This window comes from Urocitellus parryii, chromosome X, assembly GCF_045843805.1.
Source record: "Urocitellus parryii isolate mUroPar1 chromosome X, mUroPar1.hap1, whole genome shotgun sequence".
Classification (NCBI taxonomy): Eukaryota; Metazoa; Chordata; class Mammalia; order Rodentia; family Sciuridae; genus Urocitellus; species Urocitellus parryii.
This window is the reverse complement of record NC_135547.1, coordinates 124,858,425-124,879,071: the sequence shown is the minus strand read 5'-3', so window position 1 is coordinate 124,879,071 and position 20,647 is coordinate 124,858,425. Positions and strand designations below refer to the sequence as shown.

At 39.7% G+C, this 20,647-nt stretch overlaps 1 protein-coding gene across 1 annotated transcript in view; it reads right to left on the bottom strand.

The window, feature by feature from the left end:
* The window catches only part of Arhgap6 (Rho GTPase activating protein 6), a 451,538-nt gene extending 438,720 nt beyond the window's left edge, over positions 1-12,818 (bottom strand). Inside the window, exon 1 of the mRNA XM_026395146.2 lies at positions 11,121-12,818. Within this exon, the coding sequence (XP_026250931.2) occupies positions 11,121-11,705 (585 nt within the window). The 5' untranslated portion in view covers positions 11,706-12,818. The remainder of the gene's footprint in view (positions 1-11,120) is intronic.
* Between the last annotated feature and the right edge of the window lie 7,829 nt (positions 12,819-20,647).

Genomic DNA, 20,647 nt, shown 5'->3' with positions numbered 1-20,647 from the left:
CATGATGTAACTTCTGTATTAATGTTCAAAAGGACAACTTGCCAGTCTGTACTTCCTTAATAACAATAATAATAGAGTACTGGTGACTATCTGTATAACAGGAGAAGAGGAGTTTGTTTGTAGCATGATGAGAATCATAGTAAGACTGGTCTGTAACACAATGCTAGGAAGACTTTCTATGTCCATTATAATACAAAGGGAGAGTTAATAAAGTATTTATTTAAGGTAGGGGTTATTGGACACAGACTGGAAATATCACAGGATTTAAGGGTCACATAGATGTTTGGAATAGAAGATTTTTGAGAACTTTTCCTTCCTAATATTTTGTTCATATGATATTAATGTCAGTATAGACATACTAGTGGAAGACACAGTCATATTTGGGATAAACAAGTGTAAATAGTATTGTGATTTAGTGACATTGCCTTGATACCCTGAAATGTTAATGAGATGAGCCGTGAAAGTAGTCAGCTTTGTCTCATGTGATAATGACAGTATGAGGAAATGAGAACACACCAGTCTTGAAATGCAAAGTACATTACCATTTACCAGTTAGAGATACAGAACTGAACTGGTAATTCCAACATTCTAAATATTTTACAAGCAAAAAGTGTCTGATGTAATGAAAGTTACTGTGTACTGGAATGAAGGCTACTCCTTGGCCTGTTGGCATGTCTTGGGTTACACCAAATCCACAATGCAAGTCTGGCAAATTCCTATGTTCCAAGTCACTAAGCCAAAATGCCTGGGGTGACAGCCTGTTGCTACTCCAGTGCTTATCATGAAAAGTATACCTTACTTAACAACTTGCAAAATAAATTTCCAATTGCCTTCTGCTGTTGTCCAAAGCAACTATGCCAACTCATTCATTCGCTGATCATCTAAGCCCTCTTCAACTGCCATGGTGGAGAGGTGAAAGTTCCCTGCACAAGCAGTGGGTACATGATAAATATCTGTGACTAAATTAATTCTTTAGTTTATGTATGTCTTTCTTGCTTCCTAGTTGTGTGACTGGGTACATCTTCAATTTGATTTAACCTTGCCATTTTTTTTTTTTGCATCTTTTACTAATTCCTACTTGCTGGGCACTTTCTAAGTAATCATGTCATTGGCTCTTTATAAAAACTTTTTGAGGTAGGCACTTTCATTATCCTCATTTGGTATATGAGGAATCTGAGGCACAAAGAAGTTTAGTAACTTAAAGTCACAGGGCAGGATGGGATTTTAACCCAAGCAGTCAGGTTCACAGCTTAGCTTAACCCATTCACTTCATTACCCCTCCCCCCAGTTAAGTCTGGTTACCTATTGAACTGAGTCTGTGTCCTCATCAATAACACAGAGTTGTCCTAATGATGATATCTGGTGAGACTTCTCCAAATAGTACAAATACTAGTTGCTGGGGCTGGGGTTGTGGCTCAACAGTAATGCACTTGCCTAGAATGTATGAGGCACTGGTTTTGATCTTGAGCACCACATAAAAATAAATAAATAAAAAAGGTATTGTGTTCATCTACAACTAAAAACCAGTTTAAAAATACTAGTTGTTATTTTGCTTATCATTATCACTATAAACCTTCAATTATTATTTACTAAAATAAGTAAGCCAGGGATTAATTGAAAGTTCCAATTCATGCAGAATTTTACTTTTCTCAAAAGCCAAATAATCTGGTAACCAAGTCCAGGATTTATCTGGTTCAAATTGTTAACTATAGCAGAGGTCTTGTTATAATAAACCTTAAAGTGGCATGGCTATTGTCACATATGGCTTATCTTTTCCCTTCTCTATCCACATTTGGGTCTCAATGTACCAGCTGGCTCAAGTAGAAGGTGAAGTTATCAGCAAAGCAAGCTGAGAATTGATCCACAACTTATTCACACTTCATCCCCTGTAGTTGATATTGATTCCCCTATTTCCATGAGTGGTTCAGGTCTACAAAAATGAAAACATTATTTCTTGATCTATGAGGTCACACAACTCAATTCACTTTCAATTTCTCTAAAAACCTGTTCAACTTCTTAGGCTCAACACTCTCCTCTTGGGTCCATCGGCATATCGCCTGATGGTTTTTCAAATTGTTCTAATGACTCCTGAAAATCTTTTGACTATTTAATAGCTCTGGTGAGAAATGGCCAGGTAATTTTTCAAGATTGTAAATAGTTTTTAAAATATCTGCCTCTTCTGAAAATAATAATTTTAATAGCTTCTCTATGCTTGTTTTCAAAGTGTAATAATCAGGACATAGAATTTCCATAGTAACCAATCTCAGAAAATCTCAGGGCTGACTGCCAACTCCTCTGTTGAATCTTCTAGAGCTGTTACTATCTCCCCTGTTGCATCTTCAAGGAAGTCATGTAAGATATATTGGGCCTGTACCACCTAAATAACTGCTCTTCTACATTTATGCTTAAATTTTACTGAAAACATGATGGAAAAATAATATTTGGTATATTTGCTGGAAATAATAAAAATGACCTTTTTATAGTTCAGATAAAATTCACTGACCATAAAATTCACCCTTTCAAAGTGTACAATTCAGGTGTTAACGTATTCATAAGGTACCACCATCACTTATATCCAGTTTCAGAAGATTTCCTTTACCTTAAAAAGAAGTCTTGTACCTACTAGCAGTCTCTTCCCTACTGCTCTTGACTTCCAGCCTCTGACAACCACTAATCTACTTTGTCACTACACATTTGCCTAGGGTGGACATTTCATATATATGTAATCATACAACATATAATCCTTTCTGGCTGGCTTCTTTCATTTATCATACTGTTTTCAAGATTCATGCATGCTGAAGAATATAACAGTACTTTGTTTCCTTTTTTACCAAATAATCTTCCATTGTACAGGTAGACCATATTTTATCTATTCATCAGCTATACAAGCTTTGGTCTTGACTATGTTTTCATTTCACTTGGGCATATACCCAGCAGCAAAATTGCTGAGTCATAGGGTAATTCTGTATAACATTTTGAAGAATTGCCAAACAGCTTTTCCAAGATGCTGCACCAATTTGCATTCCTACCAGCAGTGTATGAGAATTCTAATTTCTGCATATTCTTGTCAACACTGTCTTTTTTATTATCCTATTTACTATCCTAGTGGTATCTCATTGTGGTTTTGATTTTCACTTCCCTAATAGCTAATGAAAACATCATTCTTTACCATCTAACACAATAACTAATCTCATATTTTCACACTGCATTCCGAGTCTTTTAGCCATGTTGTGGCATAATTGGATCATAGTTTTGCTCTCAAAGAAGACACAGCAAACTTTAGAATAAAATGTCATTCCCCCAAGGTATGTATCTGGGATGCAGGAAAACTGTTGTCAGCACACAGAATCCCTCAGTCATTGACTAGGTTCTGATATAAAATACACTTTCCCTTATTTGAGCACCAGATTGGAAGAATTGGAATCACACCATGAAATGGAATAAGATTTTGTTTCTACAAATTCTGAATGTGCTGTGACATGTCCCAGAGTTTATTTATTTGATATAATAACCAGTTGAGCCACAAAGTATTGGTGGACCCCTATAATATAAAAATGGTACCAAGTCATAAAAAAACAATATGAGAAAGCAGGCATGGTGGTACATGCCTGTAATCGCAGCAACTCTGGAGGCTGAAGCAGGAAGATTGCAAGTCTGAGGCAAGCCTCAGCAATGTAGTGAGGTCATAAGCAACTTAGAGAGACCCAGTCTCAAAATAAAAAATAAAAAAGAGTGGGATGTGGCTCAGTGATTAAGTGCCCGAGTTCATTGCCAGTACTGAAAACACACACACACACACACACACACACACACACACACACAGTAATGTGAGAAGGAGAGAAAGTAATCTTATACTCTTTCCAGGAAAACTTTAAGTTAATTGACAAAATCCCTATTATGCAGTTCAAAGCCCAGCCAATCTGTACTTCACCATATTCCCACTCCCATATACAATTCCAGTTCTCTTAAGTTTTCTAAGTTCTTCAAGCATACTATGTTTCCTCTTAAAGGTGATTCCTTCTTCCCAGGGGGCTGTCCTTTTTGTTTGGAAAAAGCCTCCTCACTCACCAGTTTCAGTAAGATATCACAGACTTCCTTAGTTCTTATGTCCATTTCCCACCACTACTGGGACAAATTATCACACAGTGGTGTAAAGAACACACATATGTTCTCTTATGGATCCTTACTTGCCCAGTATCAAAATGTCTGTAGAGTTGTATCCCTTCTTTGGGTTTTAAAACAGAATCTGTTTTCCCTGCCTTTTCCAGCCTCTGGAGGCTGACACATTCCTTGGCTCTAGGCTCCTTCCTCCATCTTCAAAGCAAGCAGTGGAATATCTTCAAACTCTCTCCCTCTCTCATCTCCATCTTCTCTCTCTCTCTCTCTCTCTCTCTCTCTCTCTCTCTCTATCTATCTCTCTAACTGACCCTCCTGCTTTGCTCTTATAAGGATCCTTATGAATGTACTGGCACCGCCCAGATAATCTACAATAATGCCCCCATCTGTGGCATATTCACCATATAAGGTGCCATATTCACCTGTTTGGGGGATTAGAATATAGATAACATTGGGGGGAGCATTATTCCATGTTATTCCTACCACAATGCCTGAACACTTAACAAGTGTAGAGATTTATTGATTTGAAGTTATTGCTTTCATAAGCTGTAACACCTTACAGGGCTGCTCCTGTTTGCTCTCCATGCATCGCTAGGGTTGAGTGCTTAGCTGGCATTTGATAAATATTTAATGATGACCTAGCTGAGTGGCCAGTTTGGTTTTGCTAGACCAGAGTTCTGGGAGAAAGGAAGGGAACAGGATCTGATTATATTTTAAAAGACATTGAAATGTCTAGCTAAGCAGTTTGGATTTCATTCCATATACAGTGAGGCTTATCAAAGGTTTCTGATTAGTGAGTTAACATGATTATAATTGTGTCTTTGGAATACAGGCCAAAAAGAGACTAGGATGCAGGGTGATTATGCAGGGGGGCCACAGGAAATGAGGTCTCAAAGGAGACAGTGGAAGTATGAATGAAAAGCTAGAGGGATATAAGGACTTAGATTCATTTCACCCAAATCCCTCTACCCTTACTTTCCCCACGAGTTTGGCAATTTATTTTGAGAATCAAGAAGGATTTCTGGGTGGTTATGAACTCATAATTTGAGTTTGAGGTGATTAATGTTTTCAGCTTCTCTATTTAACTATAAAACAAGGAGGTCCAACCTTCAAATTCAAAAATTGTGGTGAAAGATCAACTCCAAAGTGTCTTAGAAGTTGTATTCACATTATTCTCCATTTAAGTAAAAAATATTTGAAAATAATTCTATCAGAAAGAGGGTCTGAGAAACAGAAAATATGAAACCTAATTTTTTTCCTAGGTCAAAAATTACAAAAGTATTATGTTGATTTCTGGACATACTTCCTTATAAGTCACCCTTTGTCAATTTCCTGTTTGAAACTGTTTTACTCTAATTAATTCCTCTTTGGTTATACAAGTGAGCCTCTATTGTTTTTTCTTTTCTTTTTAATCACAATATTCCTCTCATCACATTTTAAATTTTAATTCCAGTTTCCATCATTATATGTTTATTATACAATTCTCTCCTAAAGATATATTCAGACACCCATATTTTTTCATATCCTCAATACCTTTTGAAAGGTATATTTTCCCAATCCAAAGCCTTGATTGACATGTACCAGGTAAGAAGAAAGAAATTACAAATAATGGAGCCATAAATATGAGAAAAGATGGCACTAGAAAGCAAAAGTTTCTTGAATCCAGGATGTCTCAACCTTGGTACTATTGATATTTGGAAGATACTTGTTTTTTAATGGGGGCTTTCCATAGGATGTTTAGTAGCATTTCTGGCCCCTATATACTGGATTCTAAAAGTAACCCTCTGCCCAGTACCAACAGACATTACCATATGTGCCCTGGGGTACAAACTCTATCCAGGTTTACCACTGGTCTAAAACCTTGGAGCATAAGTCAGATTTTTAAGAATACAAAGATGAGTAAGAGTTCAGCTTTCAAGTGCTTCAACAATACAAGAAAATTATTTGCAAAAATGGAGAACATGGAAATAAGAGTCGTCTGTTCATATGGGAATTCCCACTTGTTAATGGGATTCTTGGCATGATCTCCCGATGCCTCCCACCTCTGAGTATCCATCTGTTTCATGTTTCTAAACTATGGTCCCCCAGACACCAGACTGATCCTGTTAAAACACATATCTGATCACTTTACACTCTCAGACTTAAAAATCACCAAGTACCCCCATTCTCCACTATAGTTTCTCAGCTCTGGCACTGATTGGCCAGGTGATTATTCTTCATGGAACTGTCCTGAACATTGCATGGTGTTTCAAAGCATCCTTGACATTCCAGTTAGATGGAAGCAGCTACTCCCCTGTGGTATACAGAATAATGTCCCACCAAAAGGGTTCATACCAAATCCCTGGAGCCTGTGAGTTCATCATGGCAATGGGGAATTAAAGTTGTATATGCAATTAAAAATTGCTAATTGGCCTTAAAATAGTGAGATTGACCTGGATTATTCAGGTAAAACCAATGTAATCACAAGAATCCCGAAGAGAGTAAGAGAGAGAATCAAAGAGACACAGCATGGCTTGAGTTTGAAGATGAAGGAAGGGGGCCATTAGAAAAGAAAGGCAACAGACCCTAGAAGCTTCAAAAGGAACACAGTTCAGTCAACAACTTGAACTTAAGTTAGTGAGAGCTATTGGGATTTCTTATCACCAGATTATAAAGTAATCATTTTTTTTCTTGCTTTAAGCCACTAAATTTGTAGTTATGTTTACAGCAGGGATAGGAAACTAATACATTACCACCAGTCATGACATCCCAAAATGTCATAATATATTGTCAAATGTACACAGGACAAAGTCACCTCCAGATTGAGAGTCATTTGTTTTATACAATATAAAGTACAACCGCTTAAAAATTGCACAGCAAGTTTTGTTTTGTTTTGTTTTGTTTTGTTTTGTTTTGTTTTTGTGAAAACCACTACCCTATCTGGTGAACATGGTCACCAACAGATAGCAAGCTAAGCCTGATACCCCAGGTATGTTAAACTTCTCACTTCAGAGATACCCTGTATCTATATCTTTTCACATCTGCAGATGTGATTCCAAGGGGCCCCTTAAAGGATATGGAATGTACTTTGGCCCTTATTTCATTTTTACTCTTGCCCAGAATTACCCTACCACACACAAAATGCCTGATTTCTGGTTTAATCATGTTACTACCTGGAAAACACTTTGGTTGCTACATATATTAAATTGCAAGTGTCCTTACCTCCCTCTCCTAACACATAGCTGCACTTAAGCTCTTATAAATTTTTGGTGGACATTCTGCCCTTACCAACATCTCTGTGCCTTTTTGCATGTCCAATCTTTTCTATCTCATCAAGAAATTACTTCTCTTCTTTTCATTGTAAATGGCAGTCTTCATTGAAAATCAAGTTCAAATGTTCCTTACATAGTGAAGACATCTAAGACCTCCCAGAGGACAGTGAGTCATCATTTGCCTCCTCTGGTGTGCCATGGTGCTCATTCACCATGCCTACTGATCAATTCACATGTCACCTCATTAGACTTGGAGCTCTTTAAGTGCTGACCCATATTGCAGCCTCTCGGTATTCCTAGTATGTAGAGAAATACTTCTGATCAAGAAATACCTGAATGAAGAAAAGTAAAAAAGTTGGGGATATATAGAAATCATTTTAATTATTGGTTATAGAAGCTTGCAAACTCCCAATCAGTTATTGGCATAATCCTAGCTCTGGTTCACAATAATTAGGAGGATCCTGGGATTGAAATGAGAGGCTTTATCATCTCATCTGTGATCAGAGTTAGGAACAGAGCCTGGCTGCTAAGACAACAAGATGGGAAACATGTACCAATTGAGTCATCACATACCATATATCCCTTTGTTTTCTCTTTTTTTACTTGATAAGATATTCTACCCAAAAGTGCATAAATCAAATTTTATTAAAGTAGTCCTTAAACACATAGTAAGGAAATATTAGTAGAGTTATACCTGACTTTGTCAAACACCTCCTAGGTTTAGACTATAAAATGGTCATTTATGAGCCTTAAGTGAGCACAAGTAATAGTTACTGGCATTTATGAGAGTCTTGGGAATGGGAGCTGTTATGTGAACAATTTGGTTTAAAAACAGAGAATATGCTAAAAGAACTAAATGGAAATGGATGTGATCCATCACTAGATAAACCTGAAAGAGAAATCTCAAGTTTTCCTATGGATTCAGGAAGAAAAACAGAAAATTTGAACAAACTATTAGAAGAACATGGAATCCATAAGCATGATTCCAGAGAGGTCCTCCTGGTTTGGGAGGTAGAGGATGGCCCTGGGAAACTTTAGACCAGCTGACAGCCCTTCTATGGGCACTCACTAGATGGCCAGCATAGGGTACTGTATTCAACCTCACTAGCACAGCTGTTCTCAACTTGGGTGATTTTCATCCCCAGAGGATATTCAGCAGTATCTAGATACATTTTTCATTGTCATATTGGTAAAGAAGAGTGCTACTGGCATCTAGTGGGTAGAGGTCAGGGATGCTGCTCAACATCCTATAATATCCAAGACATCCCCCATGACAAAGAATCACTCAGATGTCAATAGTGCCAAGGCTGAGAAACCCTGAGCCAGAAAACCAAGAAAATTGTAAGAATCATATCTGTATGAACCAGATCTCCCCTCTAGGGCCTCTAAGCAACATTGCAAGGGACTTATTTGCTGCAGATTTGACATCATTAGTAAAGATTCTCTTTTAGGACAAAAGACACAGCTTGTTTGCAAGTGAGAAGGACAAACAGTGCCCAATAGGATGAATTTCTTGGTTTTTGAGAAGATTCCGGGTGCTAAACCTTTGAAAGGTAATCCAGGCCTTTAAATTCCAGACCCAGAGGTTATGTTAGGATATCTTGGCCTCTACTAAACAGAACCAGTGTTGGACCTTCATGCCAGAATTCTGTCCAATCACTCCATATCTGCCTGAAACATAAAGGGATTTCTGCTTAACTCCCTCCACACACACACATACACACAAACACACACACATACACATATAAACCTTTTATGAGAAAATTTTGTTCTTTTGCTAGATGGCTATGTACTTAGTTTTAACCACTGCAAAAAGGTAAAAATATGGTAGATGAGCTCCATGCAGATGGTCCAACACTATATGGAACAGTCAGGAGTCATCCAGTATTGTTGTTCAGATACACATCCATCAATTATGAGATTTTAATAGATAAAAAAGATACTAATAGGGCATTATGTAAAATTGTGGATGTGTAACCGACGTGATTCTGCAATCTGCATTTGGGGTAAAATTGGGAGTTCATAACCCACTTCAGTCTAATGTATGAAATATGATATGTCAAGAGCTTTGTAATGTTGTTAACAACCAATAAAAAATTAAAAAAACAAAATAAAAAAATTAAATTAAAAAAAATAAATTAAAGAAATAAATATAAAAAATAAAAAAGATAATTTATAACAAGGAGGTTCATAATTTGCAACAAGTGGCATCATCTATGATCAAATGGTTTTTGGTCATAATAGCAATGAACAGTATCTGTATCTATATATCATATTCCAAATATGCACATTTGCAAAGAAAAATTAGGAACATTCTTAATGATGTAATTGATTTTAAACAGAAATGTCAGTGACTAGCTTATATTGGTTTGTTTTTGCATTTCTCTCTTGCTCTAAACTCCTATAGATTAATCTGACAAAATGTGCTTCTGAAACAGAGCAGGAATCCAGCTTCTCTTAGAAACCAAGAGTTCAACACTTCAGTTTTTGGTCCTCTAATACTGGCTTGGAGATAACATCTATTCTGTCTCAATTTTTCTTTCAACTATCTCTTTTCCTTAACAAAATGGGCAGCACAGTTAGCAAAGCTTGTTAGTTTTTTGCAATCCATTACCTTCTCAGCAACAGCAGCAGTTACACTGACACAGTAACTAACATTAATAACATGTGATGCTAATATTTCTGATACATAATGCTCATTTTTCTAAGGTGGTCTATTAAAGCTGAAATCTAAGTTATCTCATGTTAATAGAATTGGGTATGAACTTGGATGCAATTTTGCTTGGTTGTGTCTCCTTTTTTTAGCCTAAATCTCCAACAATTACATTGTATTTAATTTCATTTCTGTAATGCTAACTGTGCTTTAAAATATTTAATTACAACTGACAGGATCTTCCTTCCCTTATGGAACCAGATCTGGGGCAAACCTATAGAGTTTGTGGACTGAAAGGAATCAGAGTTGGTCATTTTTAAACCAACTACTATTTATTCTCTAAAAGCATGCTGCTTTCCAAGTACCCATCAACCACAGTTTCCCAATAGCTAGCTCTATTCTCCACTCAACCAGAGAATGAACATTTTAAGAGTATCAAATAACTCCAAGTTCCCTATTTATTATTGATTCCTGATTCATGTCTATTCCACTAACTACTAATTGTCCTTAGTGGAATTTGGGCATATTTCTGTGATATTTCATACCCCTAAGCAGAGAAACTATTCAGTATCATATATTTCTGAAATTACACCTTTAGGGAAAAGAAATCAAAACTAGAGAATCCTAGTAGTTACTCCACACTGCCACCCAAACACATAATCAATAACATCTTTCAGAATAATGTTCCTAAATTCTACAGAACAGCCGATGGCAGACATTAATCAAAATATATTTCATCCAATCATTACAAACAGCAGTAGATCTTTCGAGTTCCAAAAAATATCAGCATGGAGTGAAGGGATAATACAATCCTTTGCCTGTAGCACAAACTGGAAATCAGAGACCATCTCTTCCTCCAGCTCCCTTGACTGCTCCAAAGAAGAGCCAAGGAATCCTACAGGACACATGTGTGGTGAGTGACCACTAAGGATGTCCCATTTCCAGGCACCATTTAATCAGCCTAAGTAGAAACAGTTACACCATGCAAACCCCTCAGCTGCTGCCTGGCTCTGGAAATGGGATGGAATTAAAGGCAGTGGCCTAGAACTGCCTGTGGCCTCCAGCTTTGGGCCATGAGGACGCATGGCGTTGGTCCCTACCTCAGACTTCCACACGATGTAGGGGTGGCCACGACTGTTGGGTGGGGACTGGAACTTCCTCTGCTGAAGCCACCTCCTGGGAGAAGTGAAGATGCCATTGGGGCCTCCCCCAGAGGAGCAGAGGATGCTGGCAGAGCTGCGGCCACTGACCGGCCCAGCCAGGACAGAAGGCAAGTCCCAGGCCGCACTCTTCTTGAGACCACCGCGACCCAAGGGGACCTCGTAATCAAAGTGGAAGCTGCCCGAAGGGGACTTCTCCTGCGGGGTGCTGGGCATGGAGAAGGACGAGCAAAGAGGTCTGGGTTGCGGGAGCCTGGTGGTCCGGGATGGCTGGCTCCTGGCAGAAGATGCCGAGCGGGGGCAAAGACCCTCCGCTAGGGGTTGCGGGGAGTAAAGGCGGCCTGCTATGGACCCCCGCGCACCGCCCTCTGTGACTGTTTCGCCCCCGGAGCCTCCGATCAGGGCTGGGTCCAGGCTGCGGGTCTGTCGCAGCTTCCTCTTGGAGAAGCCCTTGGCCGAGGCTGCACCGCCCGAGGCGGGTGAAGAGCAAGAAAAAACGCTGTGGAGCAGGCTCTGGGCGGACATCTCCAGGGGCTGTGCCCGAGGGCCACCTTCTCTCTCCCTCCTGGAATGTTGGAGGTTTTAGGCTAGGAAAGGAAGGCAGCTGGGGAAAAGCTGCCAGGACGGACTGGTTGAGGGCGGTGGAGGGCAGTGCTGGGTTCACGCACCACCAGCGCACTCCAAGTGCTCCTGCCCGGACAGAAGCTGGAGATCCATCACCAGCCTTCTAGGAAAAAAGGGTCCAGGTCCCTCCTGAAACCTTTAGAATCCTCCCGTGGAGCCCCAGTAGCAAAGATGGTAAGGAAGAAGAGGAAGGTCCAGCGTTTGCTTGGTTCCCAGCTCCAGCCCGCCAGCGCCACTCCCCCTTCGAAACCAGGCGGGAGACTCGGCGCTCCGGCTCGCTAGCTCTGGACAACCTCTAAGTCTCCAGCAAGCTCCTCCTCGTGGCCAGAGGACTGTCCTGAGGGCTGGGGAGGAGGCCTGGGTGTGCGCCAGGGCGCGTCTGCTGCGCTCACCAAGAGGTGTGATCTTCCTCCCGCCCCGAGCTGAGCACCCCAGCTGCGCCTTCAGGGAACCCTCACGGTGCACTGGAGCTGGAGGCTGTGCTTTTGGGCTCCTCTTGGTTGCTGCGCCTGCTCTTCCTACTGGGAATGCTCAAGAGTGTCTCCAAGCCCAAGGTTCCTGCGGGATCTCGGACTTGCTGCAAAGTGGGACACCCAGCGCGCTGCGCCCAGGGCCTTCCAAGGGCTCAGTGACTATGACCGTAGAGAATTCCCCGCTGCCCTCAGCGCTATTCGGAAAGGGGGGAGCTCCAGAGACAGCCTCAGAAGCCAGTGCCCATGTTCCACTGTAGAGCGACACTTGATATTCACAGCCAGCCGTGGGCCCAGGGCAGGCGTGGAGATGTCCCCGCACACTCGTGCTGGAGGCAGCGGAAAGGAGGTGGCTGGGACGCGTACGGCCAGAGGAACGCAGGGTCTGGAGCCGGGGCGGAGCCAGGAGCAGGAGAAAGCAAGACGTGAGGATTTCCAGACGCCAAACCTGGGAGCAGCGCACTGAGCAAGCAGCTAGCACTAATACGTGGTCTCCCGGGGAGAAAGTCGTGAGGACGGAAATGCAGACCTTCTCCCACCCCCCCACCCCGTCTCCCTTCCCCCTTCCCCCACAGACTGAAGGGAGCGCCAGCTCCACTCACGTTTCTGGAAAGGAAGAGAAGTGTCAGATTGCACCCCACCCACTGGTGTCAGATGGGCAGCCCAGAAGGTTACTCTGAAGTTGGAGTTAAATCTCCTGCCCTTTCTCTCCTGCCTCCATCCCTGCTGTTTTTGTTTTATAAAAGGATAAAGATGTAGTTCAAATGCTGTGACTGCCGATTATTGGACTGGTGGGGACTTACTAAGGGAAGTGTAGCCGAAGAAGTCCACCCCATGTAAGGGTCGTGAACACGTGCTGAAAATGTACTCTAGGAGGAGTGGTGAGTGAAGCCCGACAGGACAGACGCTAGGTCCTGCGCCGTCCCAGATTTCAAGGTGATTGGAGCTGACAAAGTCATCAATCACCAGGTTCCACACCGGTATGACAGCGCAGCGCACAGCAACCACAGTCCTGGGTAGCAGGAAAACGCCGCCAAAACAATATTCCTGGCTTGGAAATGTTTGGGTATAGTTTCTTCTGCTGTCCGACCTCTACAATCTGAAAAGCAAAGCCAAGCCCCAAACCTTGACCGCCCCGTGTAGGGCTTTTTGATGCAACACTTTTTTGTTTTGGAAGGCATTTTATAACCATCTCAACATAGACAGGACTTTGGAAATGCCTGCATGGGGTGTGTGTGTGTGTGTGTGTGTGTGTGTGTGTGATCTTTCACCACTTTGGGGTGAAGAGAATTTTATTTAAATAGAAAGGTGACTTTACCATTTCTTTTATTAAGAAAAGAATCTTACAATTAAGTTATAAATTCAGGTGCTTGACAAAAACATTCGTCTGGTGTATATACTACAATTGTCTGATTTTTAAAGACTTCCATTATTCTCTATGACACTTTCGAGGGCAGATAATTTACTCACTTTTAAAAAAGCATGTTTGGTGTTCCTAAGTGTTGGACTACCTGGGAGGAGGCATGTCATGAAATCTTATTATAGCAGGAGAAATTATTGCCTCCAGAAGTGTGTGGCACCTGAGTATGGCTGTAGAGAACAGCTGTAGGCTACACTTGTTTTTTGTGAATGCAGGGGAAAGTCAGCACTGGGGATTTCCTTCCTTGAGTGCTAATGTGCTGTAGATTTCTTGAAGACAACAGACAATGAGATTCTAATTTCCCATCACCCTCTCCCACAGCTGTCCATTTCTTCTCATCCTAAACCTTCTAAGTAATTTCAGTGACTGTCAATCAAGTGTACTACTAATAGGCAGAGAATTTAAAACCTTACAGCCCTGCCTGACTACACAAACCAAATTACCTTTGGGGGATTGGAGATGTTTGGCTTTCCTCCTTCCTAAAACAAATCACATTAGAAGTAAAAGTGGGTGGGTCTTTTTAAAAAAATATATAGTAGTGTGCACTACTGGGATATCATAGTCTGGTTATGCCTCCTTGAATTTTGGAATTGTAAGTTGATGGTTAACAGTCATATTTCACACAGGACCACTTATAATTCAAGGTAATTGTGCAAATGTAATTTATAATTAATATAAATTCTATTTCTGTAAGCCCCTAGGATGAATATGGGATTGAAAATGCAACCCTGCCATGATTATGGAGGGCTAATATGAAAGCCCTGAAGGCACAAAGGCATTTATTCTTGGTCATGGATGAGCAGAGGAACTCTTTTATTGGGACTCCCAAGGCTGGAAACAGACATATGGCAGTTAATTCATCATCTTGTTTCCAATGGATCTTGACACCCCCCATTAGCCTGGAACTTGCTTCATGGTCAGGAACAACAGATAAACTGTTTTAAATACATTCATGTGTGTTGTAACAATGGACATGGTTTAAGAAGTACATTGATAGGCAATTTTATTGTTGTGTGAGCATCATAAAGTGTATTTAAATAAGCCTAGATGGTACAGATTAGTTATTCAACATGGATTTAATGCAACCAATAGATACAATAAACATGAGATGTATGAGGCTGAGGCCAGTGTAACACAGAATACTATTTTACATTGAATTGCTTTTTATAAAAAGAAATATACTCTAAAATAATAATAAAAGTAAATATATAAACCCCTAACATAGTCACTTAAAATTATCAAGTATTATGTACTGTATATAATTGTGGTTTTATTTATACTAAAAACAGGACAGGTTTGTTCATACCTACAACACCACAAACATGTAATAGATTGTACTATGACATCACAACAGCTAGGACATCAGTAGGCAACAGGAGTTTTTCAGCTTCATTAATATCATATGGGAATATGTATGGTATATTCCATCCATCCTTGATTGAAACGTCCTTGGGCAGCAAGTGGCTATAATCATTATATTAAGCTGAAGCTTCTTTAAAAATAATCATCCAGTGTAAGTATGTGTGCTTTTTAAAACCCAGGTAGAAAAGTGATGGCTCTTCTGGAAAGATTTTGTAGGAAATTTATTTGGATTTTCATTTTTTAATTTTTGTATTTTAAGAACTCTTTTGCTTTCCAACCGGGTTGCTATTAGATTTATATTGCAGTCATCATGGCTTACAGCATATTAATTCATTTTCAGGCAGGGTGTTCTATTTTGTTATATAATCCTTTTGCTTATATAGACTCAACTCACATTACCCTTTCTGATTGACTGCCAGGTTATGCCAAATTCATTTAAGGAAGACCTATGTGTTTTACTTACCAATTTCAAAAGCTGGATATTGTGTTACATTGATACCCAGAATCATAATTCATCAGCTAGCTTCAGAAGCAACATAACTGGGAGTCTAGAAATAAATGGTTTTAAAAATATGTGTGTGTGTGTGTGTGTGTGTGTTTAAAACAAAACAGATCTCTAAGACTTTGCTTCATTATTAGAGCATTTGCTGTTAAGAGTAGTGCCATGCTTGTTTATGTTTTTTTGTTCTCAGAGCCTCAATTAAAGCCTTGGGATAGAGTTTACTAAAGAGCAGAACACTCTGTTTGCTATCCATTCCCATCATAATTATCAGAGTAATTCAGGGTTTAAAAAAACTGATGCTATCTATTCCATCTGGTCAAGGGCCAAGAATATTTCAGTGAAAGTTCTAGAATCCTTGGTCTGACATCCTCTTATCTGGGATCCTAGAAAACTCATCAGTATTTTTTTATATTTTCTTGAGAGTCTATTCTACAAATACAAACATCTTACCATCAAAGGATATATTCTGATGCTTAACCTAAATTTTCCTTTCCTTAACTTTATCCCTTGAAACTTTTTATATCTCCAGCCAAAATTCCTCTTTACCCTTGGTGTTTAGACCCCCAAGTTATTTGTAGATTTTTATCATGCCCCTTGGGTCTGACTCTGTGGTTTGGCTACACTATAAAGTTCATATTTTGCTTTAAAGCCATCATTGTTCATGTTCTTCTCTGGATTCTCTCCAGTTACTTGTTTCTTTCCAGTCTCAAGGTTCAATATTCCAGGTTAAGGCATCCTATTTTGCCCTTGTTTGTTATATAATCTCATTTCTTAAATGGTCCTAAATCATATTGAACTTTCTGATTGAGTGCCATATAATATTTCAGATTTATATCTGATTGGCTCCCAACTTGTAGTCAGCATCACTGATTTTTGTTTCATCCTGCCCATGTCTCTCAAACTGACTGTAGTTCCTCTGATATCATTTCCATGTTTTTAGTGGATAAGTAGTTCACAGCATCTCACTCACCCATAGAAGTCAAGTGTTCTGTCTCCAAGATCTTAAAACGTGAAAAAGGGACCTAATTCTAATCACAAAATATGTGTGGAGGACTTTTACAAGACTTAAGAATACTAATTACAATACATAGACAAACTGCTCCAAGCCTAAGCTACTTGATTGTAAGCTAGGAATTTTTGCAGCTAAACTGAAAATGTATCTTCAGATTCCTATTTCAGAATCTCCTTGAATTAATACAACTGCAGAGGCATCTAAACCACAATTGATGAATATCTGTGGAGGTTAACCTAGAGTCTTTGAACACAAGAATTTTTTTTACCTTTAATTATATTTATATACCAACAGGCAAGTATTTTGCCTTAATGTTTTGTATCATTTTCACATTGCCCAGGATTGGAACCATGAACTCTCTAGGAACCCAGTTGTAGTTTTCATATCCATCTATCCAAACCTGTGACCAAAAACAAAAAAGCACAAAAAGAGGAGTTGAAGGTATAGTTCATGGGTAGAACATATACTCAGTATGTATAAGGTACTGGCAGGAAAGTAGAAAGGTCTATCTGACAGTTTCTTCTCACAGTATATTTAGAAATCCAAATAACTACCCTTATTCATCTTTCTCAATTTTTCACCACTTGTGTGCTAAATTTCACTATCCCTCACAAATTGTGACCTTAAAAACTCAAATGCAATGAAGAGGGAAAAAAATTCCTTTCTCTGTCAGCATCTGCATTAAACAGAAAACAAAAAGCCATTTGCAACACTAGCCATCCTCTCATTTTCTGTGTATTAGCAACGTGTTCTATGTTTCCTAGTGTTTCATTTATCTTCTCTTAGATTTCAGAAAGCAGGAGTTTGGAATAAGCAGAGTTTTCACTTAGATGTTTATTTCTTGAGCTGGTGTGAGTACAGTTTCCAAATGTCAACCATTCTGCTTTCATGGCACCCAAGTTAGCAGGGCAGGTGAAAGGTAAGGGTGTCTAAGAATCTTAAATCATGTTGCAATATGGATGTGGTTAGCAGGGTCCCATGAGTCATTCCTAAAACAAACCCCTGTTGCTGTTTAGCTGTGGCATTTGAAAGAAGCTTCCAACATCAAATCCTAAATGCATGTGGATCATCACTTTTGTTTTTGGCTTTGAAACTTGATCTCAAGAGACTTTTAGGAATATAAATTGGCTGACAGCCAAATTCAATTTTGGCTGATAAACATTCTTAACACAGTGTGTTGGTAGCATTCTTTCTTTGCTGGTTTTACTCACTTCTTTGTGGGTGAAGGTACACTTAAGTCTCAAAATAAGTTAATTTTATTAGAACTCAATATATGGTTCAGCTGTACTAGCAACTAAGAAGATTTTTAGAACTAGCTTAAGTAGGTACAACACTGTACTCCATAAATACTTACACATGACAATAAAAATTAAAAAATTAAAATTATTCCAGGGGGGTGATCTTTCCATATTATGTTTTTGAACTACTCTTGAGGATGAAGAATTGTGTAATGTAATAATTTTAATAGATATTTTGTTAATTGTTCATAATCTAAACATTCTTCAAAACCTCTATCTTTTAACAAGCAACTAATTGATATGTTTTTTTTCTGCTGAAATTTTAATTTTCTCTTCTCAAATGTTGAATGGAAATGAGAGGATCATTTTGCTCATCATGTTTTCTGGTGGCAAGGGAAAGCGGAGTATAGAAGGGACAAGGGGAAATAAAAACCTGGCACTCTGCCTACTTGGAGGGGTATTTTCTTATCAACTTTATTGAGGATGAATTTACATACACAGCACTATATAAATGAGTTGACAGCCACATGTACCCATGAACCATCATCACAATCAAGATACAGAACATTCTCATCACCTCCTCGGTATGCTTTCATTAATGTTTGGTGAATATCAACAACTTGATTTTTGTACCATGTAATGGTTGAATTGTGTCTTTAGTCAATATAGAAAGGAAGAAAGGAAGACAAAATGGAGAGTGGAGATTTTTTACTCCTTGCCTTAGGCTGAAAGTGTGTCCCTTCAAAAGGTATGTCCAAGTCCTAATTAACCCTTGGTACCTGTGAGTGTGATCTTATTTGGAGGTAGGAGGCTTGCACGTACAATCAAGTTAAGACAAGTTCAGAATAGGCTAGGATGGGCCCTCAATCCAAAGACTGGTGTCTTTTTCAGAGAAAGGTGCAGGCAAATTGGAAGAGAGAAAGGGAATGGGAATTGGGGAAGAGAGTGCCAGCCATGTGAAGGTAGAAATAAGCTATGAGCCAAGAAACATTAAGGATTGCCAGGAACCACCAGAAGCTAGGAAAGAGGCTGAACAGATTACCCCTCAGAGCCTCAGGAAGGAACCACCTCTGCTGACACCTTGATTTCGGACTTCTAGCCTCCAGAACTGTGAGAAAATAAACTTCTGCTGTTTTAAGCCACCCAGTTTGAAGTAATTTGTTACGGCAGCCCTAGGAAAATTATACTTTTCTAAAGCACAACACGCCACGGCTTGGTTTTCCCACTCTCAAACAACTTAATGAAACCCAGAGCCAGGGAATTCATTGAGCAAAAAGCAATTCCAAAGAATTTTCAAATAAAGCAGGAATATGGTTAAGGAATAAATGCTTCTGAGCCTTTCTTCATTTGCAAAGATAGTGAAAGAATAATCAATTGGACCTCATGCTAAGTACCATGTCATTGTCATGTCAATGGCCAAACTGAAGTCTGGTCCCCAGCAGGGCTCTAATCTCTTTTAGGATGGAGTTTATCTTTCCAATAAGAAACTTTTTCCCATCTGAGCATTTGTTTCAAGAAAGGTGTTAGGGCTTGGCTTTGTAATTAGTCACCACATGCAGAAGTATATTGTAGGTTCAAGCCAGAAAGAGTCTCAAACCCAGAGGGCCAATCTGCTTTAGTCTGCCCTTTTTGGTGTTCAATTCACTTGGCCTTAAAGGGGTGTGCATACACCTGAGACACAGATGCACTCAACTGTCAGAACAGACTGGAGAAGAATGCCTTTAAAAGGACAGATGGGAACTGCTCAAACCCCTCAACCGGCATGGAGAACCAAGGCCTGCTAAGGATTTCTCTAGAAAAAAATTCCAGAGATCCAGTTGAAAAAGCAGATCTGCTTAAGTTCATAGCTGCATGCCCTTTGCTTGCCTCTTGTATGATTTATTGGGAATTCCTTGGGTATTTTTCACAGTTCACTGCTTCGTGGCATGACACAGATTAGAGACATACCAAAGAACTCCCACCCCCCCTTTAAAGATATAGGAATGAAAATAAGACACAAGATTGGAAAAAGCAGGTTGTGGATCAGGGAGCTAACTAAATTCATGGGGTTTTCCTCCTTTTAAGTTGAAATGGCTTCACAAAGCAGTGTGATGGAGTTGGCAAGTACAAACTGCTGGAAGTTAAGAGAGGTCTGTGGAGCAGCGTGATTATGTGTGTTCAATCTCTAAGGTGCCACAAACCACGAGCTTCGTGAAGTAAGAGCCATTACTGATTGCTTTCCTGGGGAATCCTAATGCTGGAAAAACTCAGATCTCTTAAGAAGACAGTCTCCATCAATAACTATATTTTGACCTCTCTGCTCTATCTCCTCATGGGGAGCTTAACTCTCTGGTCCCTGCTGGATCCCACCTTCTGTGTCTCAGAAACCTTGAAATTATTCTTGGCATCAGCGGGAAGGATCTCTGTTGATTTGACTTGTTGCAGCAGGATTAAAAGCAGTAACAACACAGGTGTCTGCTTATCAAAATTGTTGATGGTTCATTAAATGCATGACCTTTAGTTGGACATCTCCAAATGACTCCTCTGTGTGGGGGATCAGGGGGAGAGGGAATTGGAGAGACAGTGAGCCAGAGACAAATCAACCAACTGACCCTGAGTAAAGTTATTTAATATTCAGAGGTTTAGTTCTTCCTCTGATGCATAGAGCTAATAGCTCTAAAACATAAAGCATTTAATATGTTTGCTGGCGTAAAACAAATACAAAATAGCTACTATTTTTATTTAAACTTTTTAGTACTAGGGATTGAACCCATGGGGTGTTTAACCACTGAGCCATAACCCTGGCCTCTTTTTATATTTTACTTAGAGACAGGGTCTCACTGAGTTGCTTAGCACCTCA